Source organism: Pinus tabuliformis, chromosome 3_1 (assembly GCF_031772625.1).
Source record: "Pinus tabuliformis cultivar Carrire ecotype Pingquan chromosome 3_1, CPIR1, whole genome shotgun sequence".
NCBI lineage: Eukaryota > Viridiplantae > Streptophyta > Pinopsida > Pinales > Pinaceae > Pinus > Pinus tabuliformis.
Window position 1 is genome coordinate 223,027,452 of NC_142301.1, and position 20,248 is coordinate 223,047,699.

Consider the following 20,248-nt stretch of genomic DNA (forward strand, 5'->3'; position numbering starts at 1 on the left):
CAACATGATAGGAAACATGTATGTATAGGATTTCTCTTTTGTGGTTTCTTCAATTATTTTAAGGATTATCTCTCAAAATGACTAAACAATTGTAACAAATTTACTTCAAAAGAATTGAAGAAGAAACACAATAATTCACAAAAATACAATCATAACACACATAAACACATTGAATTGTTTATTCCATCTAGTTCAATGTGAATTTAGACATGGAGGTTTTCAACTAAAGATAAATATACTATTCCATTGAGACTTCAAGCCAACAACAACTTAACTCCACATTCTGTTCTAGGAAAAAATCTTGTTGGAGAGAATCTCTCATATCCAACTAAGATTCAACAACCTCCACAATAATAGACAAGGCATATATGTGTAGATAATGAGGAATACTCATTAGGCAACCAACAATGAGTATTGAAAAAATAATAAACCAGCTAGCGAGCACTAGAGTGATTTTGCTTGTGGCAAACATGAAGCACAAAAACTCATATTTTGAAGTATACGGCTCATAAAGTTTGTTTCATATATCATTTTAAGACTAGGATGCCTCTCGAATAAAGAAAATATAATATTGAACAATTTGTAAGGTTTCAAAGAATAATTTGGAGAGAACTAGTGAAAATTTTAGAAAAATCTAATATAGCGATGATGATGAAGATAATAAAAAAAAGAATGTCCATTAACACTTATATGATCTATCCTAACTTAAAAAAAAAATTAATTAATTGAAAATTTTTAATGCATTGTTTTCCTGCTATAAACATCATATATTAAATGCTATAAAAGCATTTTTGGAAGTGAATATAAATATAAATATCAAATTTGTATAAGAAAATCATGCCTAAAATATAGCGCATTGTTTTCATAAAATTGAGTTTCAATTCTTGGTTCTATGAGACGTTCATAGGAGTGTGGGTGTTGAGTAGAATTTGAAATTCAAGTATTGATTCCCTGCTTTCTCGCCTCTGCAAAAAACTCTTGTACCGATAAGCAGATAGTTTGGGATAACGATTCAAATTGTCATTGAAGTCCTCATAATGAAGACCAAAACGCCAAGTGTAACCACTCAAAACTTCAAAGTCATCTAAGGAAAGTCCATATAAAGTATCAACGGATGTCTGACCCATTCCTGCCACAATGAATAAACATTTTATGTCTGAGAGATATTCATCATTTCAAAAATTCCTGCCACAATGAATAAACATTTTGCAGCAATGGTATACCTTATTGCTGCAAGCACATACTGAAGGACATCTTGATGGAGATCCATCCTGAATTGGTCATTCAAAGCCTCAGAAAGGGGAATAGAAGAATTATTAGGCTCTGAAAATCCTGTCTAGACATGAAAGTTGATATTGTAAGTCCATAACAGATAATTAGATGGTCAATGATCAAAAAGTGTGGCACCAATCTGTGTATATTTTCTTGAACCTTCATAAATCTTAAGTGTACAGAGAGCTCCCATTGAAGACCTGAAAACCTAGCTTGTGGTAGAGGAATAACATAAGAAGAGTGCCCACCATTTTCATGCACAATAATAGGAATATTGTGGGAATGGTCCTCATTATAATCAAGCACTGCCTGCATGCTTTGTGGTACAACTGCCATACCCAAAAATGATCTCTGCCACAAATTTCAGCATGAGGTAAATATTTTTTTTGTCAAGATATAAACATACTTAGAACATACTGTTAAAAATTTATAAAAGGTTTAGTCGAATTTTTGGATTCTATTTGTCTCTCAGTTTAGAATTATGTTTCTAAACTAAGGCATAGTTTAATCCAAAATTTCTATCGAGTTGTAAAAATCTACATACTCATATTTATAAAAAGCTCATGCTAAAAAGAAAAAGAAAACATGTGATTATAATAGGACATGTGATTCTTCAAAATCTTCTTACATCGACGCTGATGGGAATTCCATCTCGTTCCCTGCATTCATCAAGCAGTACATAACAGCCATAGAATGTTCTTAATACCAATGTTCTTGCAATGTATCACTTTTGAATTTAAAATAACATAAAACTTCAACGGATCAAAACCATTTTCCTTTATGATTTGAAGACAGTAATATTATTCTTCATAGATTTTAAGGAGGCCAAGTTGAAAGGCTATTAGAAGATGAGATTTATTGAGTTAAATCTATTTGTGAGAATGACTCTCGTACCTACCATTCCAATGGACATATCTTGAGCATAGTCTCTTGACATAAGTTGACCTTTTCTTGGAACATCAAAACAATACATGGTAACATAGTGATTGACACCAATGAAGTCCAATGACCCTTGTAACTTTTGAGCCTGTTCCTTTGTAAATGAAGGTAACCGAGAACCCGCTATATTCCTCATGCTCCCTGGATAGTCTCCAGAAATAAATGGATCTACAAGCCTGGATTTTGGAAAAAGAAATTAATTCAGGTTGGTTGTCTGCCCTCAACCAAACAAAAGTACACCTATTTGCATCCACTTCAACAATATAGCTGTTAATTATTGTTGGATCAGGTGCACAACAAACATAAATACACACAGCAATTATCAAGCACATAAACACAAGAATTAACGTGGTTCACCCAACCAATCTGGGCAAGCGCAAGCCCCTCCGAGACCTTGGTTCATCGACCAGCCTTTTGAATTGAGGGGAAGAAATCAATCTATCATTCATGGCATAATAACATATATAATATATGCATTCACGCTCTCTCGATCTACGTCCACCAAACATAGGCATCAGAAATATATTAATCAAATTAGGAGATTACATCATGAAATCCTCACACTCACATAGCAAATCATCCGAATGACTGCCTGTTATATAGCATAGAGAATCTAACAGCCTCATAACTCCCTCACATCAAATATAGGAGGCGTTAACTCCCTCCCAACAACCTGGAGCTAATCTAGGAACTGAATCCCTATTGTTGTCATCCTTCAGAGATTTTTGCCTATTTGACTAAAACAGAAAATCTCAACAATCTCCACCTTGACAACAATTCGCCTGATGCCCTGTTATTATTATTTTATCTTTTCTGCAAGCCAAGAGAAGCCAAACACCAGCGTAGCTTCTCCAACAAAACTGGTTTCGTGAACATGTCTGCACAGTTCTCCTTTGTATGCACCTTTTCAAGAGAAACTCCCCTTTCAGTGATAACCTGTCTTACAAAATGATATTTGATTGGAATATGCTTTGACTTACTATGATAGGCCGGATTCTTAGCCAAATGTATTGCACTTTGACTGTCACAAAGTAACCTGATGTTATCCTGTAACCTACCAAACTCACCAAGCAAACCTTTCAACCAAACCGCCTCTTTGCAAGCATGTGAAGCAGCAATGTATTCTGCTTCAGTAGTAGACAAAGCAAATGTTCTGTAGCTTTGACATCCAGCTTATAGCTCCACCTGCAAGAGTAAAGACGTACCCTGAAGTTGACCTTCTCTTATCCAAGTCACTTGCAAAATCGGAATCAACATATCCGCAAACATATTCACTACTCTTATTGTAAGAAATACAATAACTACTTGTGCCTCTCAAGTACCGAAGCACCCATTTTACTGCTGACCAGTGCTCTTTACCCGGATTTGCCATGTACCTGCTGACAACCCCAACTTCATGAGAAATATCTGGTCGCGTACACACCATCGCATACATCAAACATCCTACTACATTGGCATAAGGAATTCAAGACATATAATCCTTTTCTTCATCGGTATTAGGACATAAACTCGAAGAAAACTTAAAATAGGAAGCTAAAGGGATCGACACAGGCTTCACATTGTTCATACCAAAGCTCAAAAGTATTTTCTCAACATACTTCTGTTGTGATCGCCACAGCTTACCATTACCCCTGTCTCTGAAAATCTCCATGCCCAAAATCTGTCTTGCCGCTCCTAGATCTTTCATATCAAACGTCCTTGCCATCTGAGTCTTCAACCTGTGGATTTCTTCAATGCTTTTGCTTGCTAAAAGCATATCATCAACATACAACACTAAGATAATGAACATTCCATTATTTAACTGTTTGAAATAAACACAATGATCATATTCACTTCTAACATATTTCTGACTCAACATGAAAGAATCAAACTTCTTATACCACTGCCGAGGCGGCTGCTTCAGGCCATATAATGACTTCTTGAGCCTGCAGACAAATTTCTTATTGCGATGCTGAACAAACCCTTCCGGTTGTTCCATATATATTTCCTCATCTAAATCACCATGTAGAAAAGCAGTCTTAACATCTAACTGCTGCAACTCCAAATCAAACAAAGCCACTAATGCTAACACAATTCTAATTGAAACAATTTTAACCACTGGTGAAAATATCTCATGAAAGTCTATGCCAACTTTCTGAGAAAACCCTTTTGCAACTAGCCGAGCTTTGTACCTGTCTTCCGTATCATTCACACCCCGTTTCAACTTGAAGACCCACTTGCATCCCACAGTTTTCCTGCCTTTGGGAAGTTCAACCAGATCCCACGTACCATTCTTACCTAAGGCCATCATTTCTTCCTTCATGGCTGCTTTCCATTTGTCACTATTTGAACCTTCTACAGCTTCCTGATAACACAAAGGTTCATCATCATTAGCGATAAAAGCAACTGAATCATCATACCTTCTCGGACGGCGTTTGATCCTTGTAGATCTCCTTAAGAATGTTTCTGGTGCTTCCACAACTGGTTGTCTATCAACTGTAGGAATTTCTTCATGATCGCCATCTGAGACCTGTTCATGTCCTCCATCTGAACCCTGTTCATGATCTGATTCTGAAACCTGTTCATGACTAGAATCTGAACTATGGTCGTTATGACTATCATTAGAAATGCTGTCAAACTGAATATGTTGGAAATCAGATACATCATCCTGTTTCAATCTTATATCTACATCTAACTGTACAAGAGAGGATTCATTAAACCTTACATCTCTGTTGATGATGATTTTGCGGGTAGTAGGATCCCACAATCTAAATCCCTTTGTTCCATCACCATACCCAACAAAGATATACCTTTTAGACTTTGGATCTAATTTAGTTTGCTGATGTTTAGGCACTAGAGCATATGCATCACAACCAAACACTCTGAGTTTAGAATAGTCACAAGGGTGTCCTGTCCATACCTCTTGCGGAACCTTGCAATCTATTGCCGTTGATGGAGATCGGTTTATCACATAACAAGCAGTTGCCACTGCTTCCGTCCACAACTCCTTCGGTAACCCGGCGTTACTAAGCATACACCTTGCTCTCTCTAGAAGAGTCCTGTTCATGCGTTCAGCAACTCCATTCTGTTGAGGAGTATAAACAGTGGTCTTATGTCTTTCGATCCCTGCATCCTTGCAATAGCTGTCAAACTCCTTGGAGGAAAACTCACCACCATTGTCAGTTCTTAAACATTTTATTGTTCTACCAGTGTTGTTTTCTACCAATGCTCTAAACTGCTTGAAAACTGTAAAAACATCAAACTTCTTTTTCAACATGAAGACCCAAACTTTCCGAGAAAAGTCATCAATGAATGATACAAAATAAGACGAACCACCATATGACGCTGTAGGGGCTGGACCCCAAACATCTGAATGGATATAATCAAGTATATCTTTACTAGTATGTTTGCCTGTTTTAAACTTTTGTTTACTTTGTTTACCAAACAGACAATGTTTACAGAAATCCAATTTTCCAGATCTTAGATTAGGAAGTAACTTTCGGTCAGCCAAAATTTTCAATCCTCTTTCACTCATATGCCCCAATCTTTGATGCCATAAGTGAATGGAACTACTGTCATGTTCAGACACAGACACATGATCTGACCCAGTTCTACCTTCTAACTGAAATAGATTTCCTACTTTCTTAGCTTTCATCACTAGTAAGATACCTTTATAGATTTTCATAACTCCACCTTGAATTACAGTTGTATATCCATTTGAATCAAGTGCTCCTAATGAAATCAAATTTTTCCTTAAATCTGGTACATGCCTCACATCAGTTAATATTTTGGTTGTGCCATCAAACATTTGTAGTTGTATGCTTCCAATCCCAACAATATTACATGTTACATCATTACCCATGTACACAACACCATCATCAATTGATCTATATGTTTTAAACCAATCTTTATGTATACACATGTGGTTAGATGCCCTGGAATCTAACAACCAATGTTGATCATGTTTTGAAATATTAACTGACAATACCTCATCACTCATACCTGAACCAGATACTGAACCTGTATCTGTGGTGTTGCCTTCCTTCTTTTCTGTCGAAGAGCCTTCTTTAGCAGCCTGCTTTCGCTTCCAGCAATCCTTTTTCAGATGTCCAGCCTTGCCACAATGCCAGCACTTCATCTTTGGCTTCTTTCCTTTGGACTTTGAACGAGAGTCGCTATGCTTTCCCCCGGAGTGTCTCTCTCGTGAGTGACCTTTGGCCATCATTACCTCTGATGTCGAGGTGTCTGCATTCGACCTCTTCCTCGTCTCCTCAACCAACAAGGCTCCAACAACATCGTCAAACTCAAGAATTTCTGATGTACTAAAACTGATGGAAGTAACAAAGTGATCCCAAGATTCGGGCAATGAACATAATAAAGTTATCGCCTTATCCTCTGAATCAAATTTCACATCTAGACTATTTAATTGCACCAACAAGGTATTAAAAACATTCAGGTGATCAGCAATTGAGGTACCTTCTTTCATCCGCAAACTGTAAAGCTGCCGTTTCAGGAGAATTCGATTTGTCAAAGATTTCGTCATGTAGAGCTTCTCAAGCTTCGACCACAGGCCTGCGGCGGTTTTCTTTGACACAATGTTGAACAGAACATCGTCTGCCAGACATAACCGAATTGTGCTCAGAGCTCTATCGTCCATCTCATCCCATTCATCCTCCGTCATGGAAGGAGGTCTTTTGTTTTTCCCCAACAGTGCTTTCGCCACACCTTGTTGAACCAGCATATCATGCATCTTTACCTTCCAGATCTCAAATTTTTTCTTGCCATTAAATTTCTCAATTTCAAAACGGGCACTTTGTGTTTTGGCCATCTTGTATCAGCAAAAAACACAATAATCTCCAATATCCAACCAGCAATAAAAAAAAAATTGCCTATGCCTTTGTGTTTACAAAGAAAACTGCCTATGCTTTGTACTTTTGCCTTAAAAAAAAAAAAAATTCATTTGCTGGGCAAGTTACAGTTATTTCAGATCAATCACCGCCAATAAAAAAACCAACAAACAAAACATTTTGTGTTCTTAGCTTCTGGCTCACACGGTCTTCCAAGCGAATTTTAACAACATCAGTTGTAAACTTCCTCACTTGAATAACAATTCCCAATCTCTGAACATTAATACATCAGACAAATTCTTTCCACACTCATTCATACAAAATCGCTCTAAAAATTGGTATGTCCCAACGAGAAGCTGGAAAATGTCACGCGGGCGTTTTTGTTTTTGTTTAATTCTGCGCATTACTGATAACCATATACTGTTATATCAAACCCAAAAAAAAAAAAAAACAATGGACCACGTTGTTTGTCACCGTGCTTTATATCACTGTGCTTGGAATATATATATGCACGCTGGTTTTTTTTTTGTTTTTTAAAAAAACAACATACCCACGCGGTTTGGAGAGGAATATACCCACGCAGGTCATATAAATCCATATATATCTTCACGCCTTTTAAAACAGAATGCACACGGTTTATAAAGCCACACAGTTTTGGTTTTTTTTGTAAAAAATGGACAACACACCTATATCCAGAGGCACAGGTAGACGGCTCGAGTTGGACTGCCGACTGCTACCATCGCGTTTCCTGCCACAATGCTGGTGGCTGATCCCGACTCCCCATATGCAGCCCCAAGGATTTTATTCACCGTTTAAGTATGTCCACAGAACATTCAGGCGCACTGTATAGTAGACACACCAGGTATCAGCGCGCACGGAGGCTGTGAACGCACCAGGTATTTCAGGCAGCACCGCACAGCAACCTCTGCTCCACTCGAACAACAATCAAACTCCCTTAGCGCTCCAGCACAGCCAGCACTCCACCTTCAGCAGTCAGACACACCAACACCTCCAACAAGCTCTGATACCAATTGTTGGATCAGGTGCACAGCAAACATAAATACACACAGCAATTATCAAGCACATAAACACAAGAATTAACGTGGTTCACCCAACCAATCTGGGCTACGTCCATCGAACATAGGCATCAGGAATATATTAATCAAATTAGGAGATTACATCATGAAATCCTCACACTCACATAGCAAATCATCCGAATGATTGCCTGTTATATAGCATAGAGAATCTAACAGCCTCATAACTCCCTTACATCAAATATAGGAGGCATTAACTCCCTCCCAACAACCTGGAGCTAATCTAGGAACTGAATCCCTATTGTTGTCATCCTTCAGAGATTTTTGCCTATTTGACTAAAACAGAAAATCTCAACAATTATTTGAATCACTACGAAAACCCCAACTGCAAAAGAGGAGAAATAACAATCTGTGAGACTGCTCAATGGCACTGAAGCTTCTGGTTGAAGCATAAGTTAACTTGAAATGCACTGTTAAAGAAGTCACGCACCAACCCACCTGATCCGGATTTAAACAGGAACGCAAAAAATTACAGAGATAACCATATACACAAAGATGCAGCGGAAATAATACTTCATTTCATTAATGGAAAATACTGAAATATGCTTACAAACAGAAATGGCAATAAACTAGTTAGGGCGATGGTAGCTTATCTCTGAGAAGAGATGTGATGGCTACATGCCTCTGAACTGTTCTAAAAACTGTATTACAATGAGGCTCGAAGGCCTATTTATTGTTGAGAAACAATGGAAAACCCTTCACATCCCGAAACCTAACCCTAGAAGATGAAACGCCAAATTGTGGGCCCCGTTTGGGTAAATTGGTACATCAATTTCCCGGAGTCGTAACTTTGGCATACGATCTCCGTTTGACGCGTACGATAGCTCATTAGAAAGATCTATCCGAGAACTACCACTTTGGGAAGGGCAACATCGGTCCATGGACCCATGTTGCCCCCAGATTCCCAAAAAAACGTCGTTTAGGGCCTCAAAACGGCTCCGGAAGTTCAGGACCCGAAAAACTGCTAAAAATAGTAAGTTGTGCTACAATTAAGGAAACTGAAAATGCTGAGAAAGACACTGGTGGGGGTCCAGGTGGACTTGGCAGGTGGCCACCAATATCCACCTGGATCATTCCTCCCCCCTTAGGAAGCAATGGTCCCCATTGCGTTGAGCTCCTCCATGAGATGAGGAAACTTCTGCTGAACTTGTTCCCTGGTGAGCCACTTGCCCTGCTGAAGGAGTTGGCCCGCTTTGACAACTCGATACAGTTGGATATTCTGTTGGCGAGTGTTCTTGATCTGTGTGTCCATGATCCGATCAGTTGCAGCTTGTTCCATGCAATCTGGATTTAATTCTGTGGGTTTGAGCTGTTCTGCAATATCGGATGTGTCTAGCAATGGTGGAAAGTATGGCCGAAGGCGGTCCACATTAAATACTGGGTGCAGGCCAAGGAATGGGGGAATGCTGAGCTCAAATGCGTTGTCTCCCATAGCCTTAGTAATGGTGTAAGGACCATATCGGAGTGGTCTCAATTTCCGATAGGCTCCAGTAAGGCGTTCCTTTTGCAAATGCAACCAAACTTTGTCGCCCACCTGAAACTTGTGTGGCACCCGATGTTGATCATGTCGCTGCTTGTACTTGGCATTTGATTTCTCAAGAATGTCATGGACCTGCTGGCGAATATGTTGGATGCGCTTAATGAAGCTGGTGGCCTTATCTGTTTCGGACTGGACATGAGCTGAATTCATGTGAGTAGCTGCAAGTGGCATGGCCACATCAATGGGGCATAGTGGCTGGAATCCCAAACCCACCTGAAAAGGGCTATGGCCAGTGGAGCTGTGAAGAGCTCGGTTGTAGCTGTGCTGAACGTAGGGGAGGCTCTCGTCCCATGTGCGTGGATGCTTTGAGTTATACATGCGCAGAATGTGCACAATCATCCTATTGACAACCTCTGTCTGGCCATCAGTTTGAGGATGGAAGGCTGTGGACTTCGTGAGTTTGGTGTCCAGCATTGACCAGAGACTGGACCAAAAGGTGCTGAGAAACCGACTGTCCCGATCTGAGATGATAGACTGTGGGATCCCAAAGTGCACCCACACTCGTTCAAAGAAGAGTTTAGCAGTGGCTTCTGCTGTGATATTCTTCTTGCAGGCCATCATAATGGCCATCTTTGAGAACCTGTCGACGACCACAAAAACACAGTCATTTCCATGCTTAGTGGAAGGAAGGCCTGACATGTAATCCATGGAGATGGATTCGCAAGGTCGACTAGGGGTAGGCAACGGGGTATAGAGGCCTTGCTTCTTAATGGTCGGTTTGGCAATGGCACAGGCAGTACATGATCAGATGTACTTCCCAACATCCTGTCGAAGATTCAGCCAATAGAAATAGTTTTGCAATACTGCCACTGTTTTCTCGACCCCGAAATGCCCAGCAGCCCGACTGTAGTGTGCTTCCCAAATCATCTTGGCACGCTCGCTTGAAGGAACACAGAGGTGACCGAGGTGGCATAATAGGGCATCCTGGAGGTGAAAATCTGCAACCTGCCGACCCTCCAAGAGTGTCTGGTATGTGTGGCCGAATTCTGGGTCGCTTTTGTAGAGAAGTGGCCAATCAGAAGTCTCGTGCCCGCAAGAGTTGAGCACGGTGGTTAGCGCCATGATCGGTGGTCGACTGAGGCAATCTGCAACATTATTGGTGCTGCCCTTTTTATACTTGATATTCAAGTGAAACTGTTGCAGGTATGTAGACCACTTCTGATGGCGATCATTCTGCAATTTCCTTTGGGTCTGTATGAACTGCAGAGGTCGGTGGTCTGTGTGGATGGCCGTTTCCTTCCCCAAAATGTAATGCTTCCATTGTCGGCAGGCCTGTACAATGGAATACATCTCTTTATCATAAGTGGGGTACTTCCGGACTGTGTCTAAAAGTGTTTCACTGTGATATGCCACTGGATGTCCATGTTGAGTAAGGACTACCCCAATAGCATAGTCAGAGGCATCTGTCTCGACCTCAAATGGTTGTTGTAAATCTGGTAACGCGAGCACTGGTGCCGTGCAGAGGCGATCCTTCAACTCCCTGAATGCCTTCTGTTGAGATTCAGACCAAAAGAATTTTGCTTTCGCCCCGCCCTTGGTGACTTGACTCAAGGGCCAAGAAATATGAGAAAATCCCAACACAAATCTGCGGTAGAAGTTGGCAAGACCTAGAAAGCTGCGGAGCTCTGTTAGAGTGGTTGGAGAGGGCCAATCCCGAATGACTTGGACCTTGGCTGGATCGACATGCACCCCCTGTTCATCAATGATGTATCCCAGATACTGAACCTTGGTCATGCCAAAAGTGCATTTCTCCAAATTGGCACATAGCTTGTGTTGCCGCAATGTTTGGAGAACCTGTCGGATGTGGTGGAGGTGCTCTTCCCAACTCTGGCTGAAGATTAGAATGTCATCCAAGTATACTACTACAAAGGAGTTGGTGAATGGCCGCAATATGTCATCCATTAGCCTCATAAAGGTTGCAGGAGCATTCGTCAATCCGAAAGGCATGACCAACCATTCGAAGAGGCCCTCCTTGGATTTGAAGGCAGTCTTCCACACATCTGAGGGTTCAATTGGTACCTGGTGATATCCTGACTTCAGATCGATCTTGCTGAAATATTTCGCCCCCTTTAGTTGGTCTAGGAGGTCATCAATCCGCGGGATCGGGTACCTATTACGGACAGTGATCTCGTTCAGCGCCCGATAGTCAATACAGAGTCTCCACGTCCCATCCTTCTTCTGTAACAACACTATCGGGCTCCCAAAGGGCGAAGAACTCGGACGGATGTGACCTTTCTGCAGGAGCTCCTGAATCTGCCTCTTGATTTCATTGTTCTCCAGAACGGAGCGCCGATAAATTGGTCCATTGGGTAGCGGCGCACCTGGGGTCAGATCGATGGAGTGCTTGACTTGACAGTGCAGAGGAACCCCTGCCGGGGAGGTGAAGATGTCTTCGTACTCCTCGACAATCTTGTCCATCTGTAGCTGCCGTGCAGAGGGACCCCGTTTGGAGGCCGCGGCCACTGTCTTCTTCTTCCCTTGAGGGCGTATCATCAGGAAAACAAATTTCCTGGTTTTGGAAATGATCTTACTGCATTGTTTTGCAGTAATCAAAGAGATGGCGGCAGGTGGTGCTACCTCTGGTATCCTGAACAACTTATTTCCCAATGTAATAATAACAGCACGGGGCCTTGATTCATACACAGCATGTCGCTTCCACAAGTATGGTTGTCCTAGTAATACATCACAAACTTCAAGGGGAGCAATGTCACACAATACCTCATCCGTGAAGGGCTTGATGTTGTATGGAAGGCGACACTGCTGGCTCACGCGAAGATCTCGCCCTTGGTGAAGCCACCCAATGGTGTATGGTTGTGGATGTGCTGTGGTCGGTAAGCCCAACCGCTTCACGACCTCTGCCGAAATGAGGTTCTTTTGACTCCCGCTATCAACAATGAACTGTATCGGGGAGCCCTTTACCCACATCTGGGAGTGGAAGAGACGCTCCTCCTCCTCTGGATCTTCGGGTTCATTTTTCTGGATCTTTGCGGTAGCAAAAGTGGCGCTGGGATCCGCATCAATGATCTGCTTCCCTTTTTCATACCCCTTATCGGGTTCTGACTCAGAGTCGGAACATGCATCTGATTCTGAAACCTTTAGCTCAGCCACCAGTGACTGCTTGGCCCGACACTCACTTGTGTTGTGAGTGGAGCTCTTATGGAACTCGCACCATTTTCCAATGTCCTTTCTCGGCTTCGCGGCGTTGCTCTTTGCTTGCAGCTTCGGCTGGTTGTCTTGGGCTGTCCCGCCTTGGCTTTGTCCTTTGTTCTGTGGTTTAGGGGCACCTTTCCCCTGCTTTGGATTCGCAGATCCAAAGTCTCGCTTCTTTTGTTTAAACTTCTGCTCGACCTTGACGGCATACCGGTATGCTGCGCCGAGCGAGGGGATGTTTAGGAACTATATTTCTTCCTGGATGTACTTGTGCAGGCAGCCATGGTATTTGAGTATCAAATGTTGCTCCGAATCCTTGATACCCAACTTTGTGCGAAGGGTATGGAAAAGATTGGTGAACTCCGGCACATCTTGGTCCCTTCCCTGCCGCAGCGTGGTCCACTTTATGTATTCATCCTCATAGCTTCCGACAGGGTAGTACTGCTCCTTGATGGCATCCCAGAACGAATCCCAGGTGGGTGCGACTGAAAATAGTGAGCCAGTACTTTCATCCTTCTGCTCGCAGTAGGTTTCCCACCAGTCCTTGACGTGGGGGGCTGCTTTGAGAAGAGCAAAAACAATCTTTTCCCGACTCGAAAATTCATGAACAGAAAAATAACCCTCTAGCAGATTTAACCATTTATCTACGGCATCGGCGTCTATTTGACCCTCGAATATGGGGATTTCAAAATTAACTTGTACCTTAAAGGGTGTGGCGTTTCCAGAGGAGCTGCTGGAAGCCGATGCGCCGCTTCTGGGTAGCCGCTGAAGGATCTGCGCAAAGCTGTCCATCATCGCGTTCCGTTGTCGCTCGAGCGCTTCTTCGAGCAAGATTTTGATGGGATCTCCTGCCCCCTCGTCTTTCTTCTCGTCCGCCATGGGAGGCCGTCGGGATTTGCGAGGCTGGTCTTGCAAAGGTTCAACCAGTTCAAGCCCTAACTCCTTATATCCCGACCTTGTTGGGGACATGCAAAGAAAAACAGAGAAAAAGCAGACCGCTCTGATACCACTGATCCGGATTTAAACAAGAACGCAACAAATTACAGAGATAACCATATACACAAAGATGCAGCGGAAATAATACTTCATTTCATTAATGGAAAATAATGAAATATGCTTACAAACAGAAATGGCAATAAACTAGTTAGGGCGATGGTAGTTTATCTCTGAGAAGAGATGTGATGGCTACATGCCTCTGAACTGTTCTAAAAACTGTATTATAATGAGGCTCGAAGGCCTATTTATTGTTGAGAAACAATGGAAAACCCTTCACATCCCGAAACCTAACCCTAGAAGATGAAACGCCAAATTGTGGGCCCCGTTTGGGTAAATTGGTACATCAATTTCCCGGGGTCGTAACTTTGGCATACGATCTCCGTTTGACACGTACGATAGCTCATTAGAAAGATCTATCTGAGAACTACCACTTTGGGAAGGGCAACATCGGTCCATGGACCCATGTTGCCCCCAGATTCCCAAAAAAACGTCATTTAGGGCCTCAAAACGGCTCCGGAAGTTCAGGACCCGAAAAACTGCTAAAAATAGTAAGTTGTGCTACAATTAAGGAAACTGAAAATGCTGAGAAAGACACTGGTGGGGGTCCAGGTGGACTTGGCAGGTGGCCACCAATATCCACCTGGATCACCACCATAAAATCATTTGCTCTTTGAGTAGCAGCCACATCTGTGGATTTATTGGTAAGAGGTATCATCCAATTTACTAAAATTACTAATCCAATCCAGCCCTTCTGCTTTGCCTGCATTCATCAAGAAATTTAGAAAATCTCATAGAATGAATGGAGATGAACATAGATCAGAGAGGAAAACAACCTGGCAGGTTTTCCTGTATAGCTCCACAGCAGCTATATGCGATAACAAAACATGGTGACCAACAATATAAGGCTCAACAGTCGAGTTTCCAGCAGTACAATTTCCAAATGGTTGGGAGCATCGTTGAGGTGGGAAAAAGCCTTGAGCATATCCTGCAGTGAGAAATATATTGGGCTCATTGAAAGTGGACCAATATTTCACTCGATCACCAAACTCTCTGAAACACACATCTACATAACCTTTAAAATCCTCCCTGCATAAGATCGAAGTAGATTAGAGAACTCTGCTTCTCTAACCATAAGATTATTGATGCACCAATAAATGGATGCTTTGACTTGTGTGTCAACCTACATGGGAAGAAAATCAAGAACAGGAGATGTTTACACAATCTGTGGATTTAAGAAACCTCCATAGGAATCTTCCAGAGCCTGGGGCAAATCAAAGTGGTACAATGTAACATGTGGTTGAATGCCTGAGACATGCATTGTGTCACAAATAATAGTTTTGAGGATGATAGTCACAAGAATAAAAACAAAGTAAAGAGACAAGTTTGTCAAGAAATAAAACAAGAGCCCTACCATGGGACAAAAGCTCATTTATGAGGTTATTATAGTACTCGACGCCTTTTGGGTTGATGGGTCCTTCACCATCTGCATCAATACATGTGAAATAGTTATTTCCTAGCATTGTCCATTCAGTGTTTACTAAATTCTCAGGATTAAGCATGTGGTCAGAGCTCAAACAGAAATATACCAGGAATAACCCTGGGCCATGAGATTGAAAATCTATAGGCATCTACTCCCATCGCAGACATTAGATCAATATCCTCCTTCAAAACCCACATGAAATTTTGCATCAGGTTGATACCCAAATCATCTAGGAGTTTAACTATTGATACATTAGTATAAAAACAACAACAATGGGGTTGGACATGCACAAAAAGCTTGAGGATGGCTTACAAGTAGCCACTGTACATAGGTTTGTGCTAGTCACATCTATTGTTCTTAGATTTGCAGATAATAATACCTTGTAACAATGGTATTGATCAACAGCTACATCTCCATTACTTCCATCCGGAGTAGTCCCTGACAATACAATTGAAAAACAAACAACAGCTCACTTCCAGTCTTGGCCTTGAAATTCCCAAAGTAAAGTATGGAACTGGGTAGAATGCAAATGAAGGGATGAATGAAGATATGTGATGAAACGGACCTTCCGTGTGAGTGAAAGTGTCAAAGATGCCTGGCTTCCGACCATCTTCTGCTGCAGCTCCTTCATACTGCGGAAAACCAATTTTGGATTTTTCACATTAACATCCCATCTATGAATTGGGAGATGGGCATGTCTTCCCCATAATCATTGAATGAATGAATGTATACATAAATATATGAATGATGAAGCAGAAAGAGACCTGGTAAGCAGAGGAACCAACACCAAATATGAAGTCTGGAGGAAAGTCGTTTCGAGAGAGGTGTTGCGTAGAGGCAGACACAGTAGACAGACTCACCAGGATCAGCAGTTCTATAATCGAACCTACCATTCTCATGTCTTCTAAAATAGTACTGATTGATTGAAGATTGTAAGCTTAAGCTTAAGTATAGACAAGAACAATGAGAATGAAATTGAGGATGAAAGATACGAGGGCACCCAAACAGCCGTGTGACTTATACTTGTTAGGATGCGCTACACTCAATATAAAGCAACCAGGCAATTCAATGATGTCATTATCATCGAAATCAAATATACTGATGAAAGCAGCTCGACATTGGTGAGATCAGAAATTGGTTCATGTTTGACATCGGTTCCAGAAGCGAGACTGGTGAGATCCGAAATTGGTGCATCCTTGACATCGGTTCCAGAAGTGATACGTGACCACGTTCAGAAAGGCTAATTGCCCTCAGAGTGTCACATATGATTGGCGAGTTTACAACTGGTATTAACTTTCTCTTCAAGGAAGTCAAACCATTATTTCCATCCAAAGCTTTGGTACGTTGCAGGGTAGAATTGCAGAAGTTTTCAAGGTGTGGGGTCCTATGGAAGTGTTTCCAAATTCCTGGACGCTTACTGAGTAAATTTCAGTGTTCTGAAATTTACAAACCTCAGGGTGATTTTTTTTGGTCCATATGGTTAGAGTAACGTAAATCCAAAAAAATTTATAAATTTCAAATAATTAATTTAGATTGATTTAAATTTTAATTTCAGATAATTAATTTAGAATGATTTTAATTTTAGTTTGACAGTAATGAAATTTGTTGAGAAAAATGCCCAAACCAATCCGAGAGAGGCTTAAACCAACTCATGTAATCGAGGAAGGAAATACCCATTCTCGTAAAGACCCATCTGAGGTCAATATTATATTGGTTGGGGAAAATTATATCGAATAATTACATAAAATTATATTATAATTATTTAATATTAATATTGTTAATGACTAATATTTAATAGTAAAATAATTCATTTGTGCACTGTGATGTAAAGGTGGTTCTAAATTTTGTGGGCAAAAATACAGTGATGTTAAGGGCTGGTGTGGTCCAGGTGAATGCGATCACAGTTATTTTGATGGTTCTAAATTCTGTGGGCAAAAACACAGTGATGTTAAGCGCTGGTGTGGTCCAGATGAGTGGGATCCTAGTTATTTTAATGCCTTTAATGATATGTCGTTAAGTGATTTTGATGTTTTAGATGCCACAGAGTGACGCTTTCTCAAACCACAAATCAAACCTAATATAATTTTTAATGAATTAAAACCACTTAACAAATATTTTTTTAATAATAATATAAATATTAACACTATTAATATTATACAATATTTAATATTAATATTATATAATTTTTAAAACTCTAAAAAAATCTATAATTTCAAAACCAAAACCAATATAATTATACCATATTGAATCTATAAATATATATTTTAAAAAAATATATCTCAAAAACCAATATAATTATACCATATTGAATCTATAAATATATATTTAAAAAAAATATATCTCAAAAATTTAAAACTCGAAAAAATCAAAATCAAAATAATTATACATTTACAAGTTATCAAGATTATACTACTTTAAAACTCTAAAATATCAAAATCAAAATATCCATACCTTTACAAATTATCAAGATAATAATATAAAATGCCACATATCTTGTACAATGAATTAAGAACTTGGACTTGGAACAATATGGGGACTTTTGTAATATGGATGAGAAATGGAGCCATTAAATAAGCTCCATATTATATATTTTATTACTCACATGTCACACAAATTGCCAAATACCTCTATTCACTTCACATGTCACACAAATTGCCAAATACCTCACATGTTATTTATTTGCATGGAGGGTCGGGTTTTGTCTAATGAGAAGTTTAGAAAAGTGCATGAATGTGGAGTTAGTGTAATTGGAGTAGAAGATTGAAGATATTGTTATGTTCTTAGACTTAATTCCATATAATCATATATGTATATTTATTTATTAATAAAAGTTTTTTTTTATTTAATTGTATTTTTATATGTATTTAAATAAATTTTATTAGTTTAATTTTGTTTTACGAAATTTAATATATATAGATGAGTGAATAGAAAATTAGTTGACAAAGTGTGTTGGAGTGACCAATGACATCGAAATTAAATAATTAGCGAGTGTGTGGGGTTTAGGTTGCCAAGAAAATTTTATAAAACTTGGAGATGCTAGTAGGGACGTTGTGAAGATTAGAGTAGTGAAATGGAAAGTCAAGTAAATTTTTTAGATTTTGAAGAATCTAGCACCCACACAAAAATCTCAGAATTTTGTTGGTGTGAGAAAATGATGGAAATCCTTAATAACAAAAAGCAATAAAGCTCAAATGCGGCTCATACAAAACAAATTAATAAAATATTGCAAAATAAAATAGGCAAATATTAATACTTATCCAAACAATATTGATTTTCAAAGGTTTGCACTTACCTCAATTTGTTTGCATCCATAGTATTGAGGTCCTGCAATTGCTTTTCACCTACTCCCACTTATTCATGTGCATGGACAAATTCAATGATTAAGTGATTGAGAGATTGATTGTATGGTTTATATTTATATATTTTTAATGTTGAAGTTGACATTAATTTTTTTTGTTTTTTAAATTATTATTATTAGTTATACTATAGCCGATATTAAAAAATATTGACATATAATCTTTCTTACATTACGCCTAACTTATACACATCTCCCCCATATTGAGCTATAGAGTGCCTCTCCGCATAATGATTAAAATCTCTCTCTCTCTCACACACACACACACACACTTTGGATAGTCTCAAAGGGTTAGCTCAAGTGGTCTAGAGTCAGACGTAAAGTTCTTTGATATTGTTAGTTGTTGTTGATCATGGGTTTGACTCTCTTCAATTCCCTTGGGATGAGGCCCCGTAATTGTTGGACATTGGATAAACCAACGATCTATGTGTGTTTCGTGACATGGACTAACTGCCTCTTGTGGATCCTTATCTATGGTGATTCAATCGTTGACTAACACCTATGGGTTTTGGCCTAACGACAATCGTGATTCCCAACAACTGGTATTAGAGCGTAGGTCACGAGTTCGATACAAACCCGACTTGCGTTGGGGGAAGATTGTTAGACATTGGATAAACCAATGCTCCCTATGTGTTTCGTGACATGGACTAACCGCCTCTCGTGGATCCTTATCTCTGGTGATTTGATGGTTGACTAACACCTGCGAGTTTTGTTCTAATGGAAATCGTGATTCCCAATAGTAGTCAAGGTCGATTATTTACCCGGTTTACCATCCACGAAATGTGGGGAAGTACCATCCACAATACTCAACTTCCATAGTTGATAGAGAGACAACAAATTGTTTCTTGCATAACTAAATCATAGGTTTATTATTGAGGGAAAAAAGACAGTCATAAGTGTATTTTTATCATCACTATCCCTTTCCTAGTTGGAGTTGGTGAAGTCAACAAATAAATTTGAACACCTATAGTATTTGATACCAAAATTGGAGGTACCCTAAATGAAGTGAACAATTATTTTTTCATCTTTCCAATGGCTTTCTCATGGATTCTGCATAAATCGAGAAGCCACACTAACAGAAAAAGAAATTTCACGTTGACCATGACTTAGTAAATAAGGCCACCAACCAATTATTGATAAAGGGTATCATCGACTTTTGGAGAGGGTCACTCTTTAGTTAGCTTGATACTTGACTAAAAGGGTGTAGAAAATGAATTATATTCATCCATCTTAAATCATTTCAATTATTCCATTACATATTTAGATTGAAAGAGGAAGAGACCATCAAGTAATGGGAAAACTTGGAAACCAAGACAAAAATGCAAAAGACCAAGGTCATTGATTTCAAAGTTGTCAACAAGTTAAATCTTTAATCTAAGAACTTGGTCAATGATATTTTTGGTTATAATGATATCACCAAAATAGACATTAATTATCAAGGTATCACCATTATTCTATAATGCATAAAAATCATGTTCAAATTCATAGCATTTGAGCCCAATATTGAGAAAGAACCAATCAATCTTAGCATACCAAAATATGGGGGCATGCTTCAAACCATACAACAATTTCTGTAATAAAAAAAAAAGACTAGAA

General features: G+C 39.7%; 1 protein-coding gene across 1 annotated transcript; it reads right to left on the reverse strand.

Annotated features, from left to right (window-relative positions):
- Nucleotides 1-1,107: 1,107 nt before the first annotated feature.
- LOC149186598 (putative inactive beta-glucosidase 33) lies at nucleotides 1,108-16,304 on the reverse strand. Its single transcript, XM_089409393.1, has 13 exons — nucleotides 16,062-16,304; nucleotides 15,863-15,929; nucleotides 15,677-15,735; nucleotides 15,404-15,479; nucleotides 15,229-15,300; nucleotides 15,035-15,122; nucleotides 14,651-14,903; nucleotides 14,470-14,577; nucleotides 8,562-8,569; nucleotides 2,171-2,387; nucleotides 1,432-1,623; nucleotides 1,224-1,336; nucleotides 1,108-1,129 (listed from the first exon to the last, which is right to left on the reverse strand). The coding sequence occupies exons 1-13, from the start codon at nucleotides 16,194-16,196 to the stop codon at nucleotides 1,108-1,110; spliced, it is 1,410 nt and encodes a 469-aa protein (XP_089265519.1). The 5' UTR covers nucleotides 16,197-16,304.
- Nucleotides 16,305-20,248: the final 3,944 nt, after the last annotated feature.